The following is a 3,369-nucleotide window of genomic DNA, read 5'->3' as shown; positions in this document are numbered from 1 at the left end:
TGCACATTTATCATCAACCTTTTGCTGAACAAGAGTTCCAACAGAACACACTAATCAGACCAATGGAGAGTGACACCCCAGTAATTAAAGTCTTAAAATCGGTGTTCTGCGTCATTGCTTTCAACATCTGCACATGTTCCAACAATCGTTGCTGAACGAGTGTCTAACAGAATACACTAAACAGACCAATCGCGAACGAGTGTCTAACAGAATATAATAAATAGACCAATGGCGAGTGAACAGGCAACTATTACACTCAGCACTGTACCGTGCGTCTTTCGGTATACTTACAAAATACTGGCTCAGACTGAGTGAGTCTATCTGCAATCCCCTCTGGAACCCGTGCTTCCTGCAAAAGTCTTCTGAGTTTTCTATACCTCGCATGCAAACCCTTGCCACATCATGGCTCTCCATTGTCAATGTTTATAATTCTTTTTACATTTTCTTGTTCTTGGTGTTTGCACTTCAACCTTGACTGATAATTTTGTTCACGTCTTCATTACAACCCATCAATTGTAGTCTTAGAGTCGTTGATTTGGGTCGCTTCGGGATACTGGGTACAAATAGTAGCAGTAGTAGTAGTAGCGGCTGTTCCTGTTGTTGCTGCTGGTGTTGTTGTTGTTGTTGTCGTTGTCGTTGTTGTTGTTGTTGCTGCTGCTGCTGTTGTTGTTGTTGTTGTTGTTGTTGTTGTTGTTGTTGTTGTTGTTGTTGTTGTTGTTGTTGTTGTTGTTGTTGAATAACTCTGGAACGCATCCAAGCTTGGACTCGCTGGGACCAGAATGCTGCCCACCTCTTTAGTCACACCGCGGCGTTCTAGCTGGTGTCGGCATTTATTCTTCTGTGTGAAGTTAACACAGGAAGGCTGGTTCTGTTGGCAAAGGCATAGGCTGGTAAGGCCATACCATAGTTTAATCTTCGTTTTTACACCACCAACGCCTTTTTTATGACGTGCAATCCCGAATATCTTTACTGTTGTGACAGGGGAGGCTACCGCTCCTTTCACAGCAGACTCTGCACCCGAGTTGTTGACCTTTAAGTCAACACCGGTGGATTGTGGAATTCTGTTTGTGATGGGTTATGGTGGTTTCCGATTGTCTGTATGTTCATGGAAACCTTCGGGTTTGCATAACAGTTTTTATAGGGCTAAGAAATTGGCCCTAACATTTTCAATCCTGTTTGATTGCACTTCGCCTCCCGAGGTGATCGTGTAGTGTTTCGGCACTCGGTTACACTGTACAAGTTCCAGTCCACGAGAACTCCTTCCCTGCTCTTCGGGCGAAACGTGGGCGGGTCGATTCTCGCAGGGCGAAACATGTGAACAATTGGCATGTACTTTAGAACAGAATCTGTCCGTTTTACCATTTCATAAAACAAACACAAGGTAACAGATGAAATGGAGACACGTTTCTCGGCTCTTTGCCATTCATTACCATGTCTATTCTGTCTTCTGGTGAAGTAAGTGTGTCTTCAATTAGTCGAACTCCATGAAGATAAACGTCACACCAAAGTACTGACGAACTTGGCATTCAGCCATGTAGGCTTACTTAAATCTCGTTAACAATCCAGCCAACCTTTCCTGGTCAGTAAAGGATCGTTCGTTTCTGGTGTAAAGAACCCTGACAATGTCAGATCTGTGACCTCTCAAAAACGATTATAATCGTCCATGCTTTGATGAATTGCTCACAGGCGTTGCAATCATTCATAAATATAAGAAGCCAGCTGGGGAAAATCCCACTCGAACACCATACCGTGGTCGAAAATGTCTTGGAAATGTTCACGAATTCGGGAACTTTTACCATCTTTCAAATTCTAACCGAAAACTAACCACTGACGAACATTATTTACAACTGTCTTCCACGGTACGCCACTACTAACTCTCGAGTTTGCTCTCTAATGCAAACAAAGGAATCATCCTTCTTCAGTCTTGATTGTCCAATAAAATACTTAGAACTATAAAAGGTCAATCTTTTCGCATGAAATAAGATATGACCAGTTTCATGACATGTCACATTTATTTGCTTGTGATTTATCAATCAGCACAAAATTCATTTCAGTCAATATAATAACATGTCACCTCCATCGCGTGTAAGATCAGCGACTGAAGATATGCAGCCGCAGGTTAAATACTCCATATACTCCATTAAACAAGGTAACACATGTCATTTGTTGTACACGGAGCATATGCTTGTAGAGGATTCCAATTTTGATCCAGCGATTTCACCCCTTGGTATTCTTCTGGTGCGCAGTCGAAATGATGTGTGTAATCCACTCAGAAACTTGCAACATTTCTCTTATAACAAAGGAGACGCAGGGATTCTTGATTCTCTCCTGCATGTGTGAGTAAAAACTCCCACGATAATGGATCATTACCATTACCATTCGGTTGCAATGCTCCCCTGCTCAGTCGACCATTACAATCCTGTATCATTTGGCTGGAATTCTCTCCTGTGCATCCATCTAACCACGTTACTTTTGTTCAAACATTAGAAAGACGTTTGTCGATAACTGCAATCTTCATCTCAGTCCAAAAAACATTGAGCCCTGACACCTTCCTCATCCATGGTCAAACTAATCTATATGCTTTATTTAATAGAAGTCTCACACCTCGCTCCTCTCGAAACCGTTAATCATAAATGTTCGCTTGAAAAGCTGAATGTTATTTTTCCACTCAACACATCGATCATTATCTCACATCACAAAGGAGACACAAGAAATGTCAACAATTCGGAACTTCATCCCTTCAGCTCCTGATCTGTGGTAGAAAGAAGATTTGCGGTCCACTCAGCAACAAGCTATCTCTTATCACAAGGAAGGTGCCGGTTATCAATTATTCTGATTGCTATCCCAATCCGTCGATACCTGGCCTCGATGGATAATTAATAATAGATGAATACATCCCAGTATACAGGAGGCATACATTGTCAATGATTCCAATCTTCACTCCGAAACTTGGGCTTCATATAAGATACACACTTTATAATCCACCCAACAACGGGAGGCACAGGCTTGTCAATGTCTCCAAACTTCATCCCGATCCATCGACACAAGACCACAAATCTTAATCCAAAAACAATCAAATCTCCTCTCATCATACGGGAGGCACAGGTTTATAATGATTTATAATCCGCTCAGCAACCAATCTCCTCTCATCAAACGGGAGGCACTGGCTTGTCAATGATTCCGATCTTCATCCCGATCCAGCGACACTTTGCCTTGACGTCCTCCTGCACGAGGTTGAAGCACATGGCGATCAGCGACAGCCCGAAGACGAGGTACAGCGCACTGAGCACCAGCTTGGACTCTTTGGACCAGGCGTGCACGTCCATCCCAGGAACGATGTCCCCAAAGCCGATGGTGCTGAGCGTGATG

The 3,369-nt window shown here is 43.0% G+C and overlaps 1 protein-coding gene across 1 annotated transcript in view; it reads right to left on the bottom strand.

Annotated features, from left to right (window-relative positions):
* Nucleotides 1–3,149: 3,149 nt before the first annotated feature.
* LOC138977182 (TWiK family of potassium channels protein 18-like) overlaps nt 3,150–3,369 on the bottom strand; it is a 2,670-nt gene continuing 2,450 nt past the window's right edge. Inside the window, exon 3 of the mRNA XM_070350089.1 lies at nt 3,150–3,369. This exon is cut by the window's right edge and continues 158 nt beyond it. Within this exon, the coding sequence (XP_070206190.1) occupies nt 3,150–3,369 (220 nt within the window).

The sequence above is a fragment of the Littorina saxatilis genome, linkage group LG9 (assembly GCF_037325665.1).
Source record: "Littorina saxatilis isolate snail1 linkage group LG9, US_GU_Lsax_2.0, whole genome shotgun sequence".
NCBI lineage: Eukaryota > Metazoa > Mollusca > Gastropoda > Littorinimorpha > Littorinidae > Littorina > Littorina saxatilis.
Note: the sequence above shows the minus strand (reverse complement) of the source record. Positions and strands in the feature narration are given on the sequence as shown.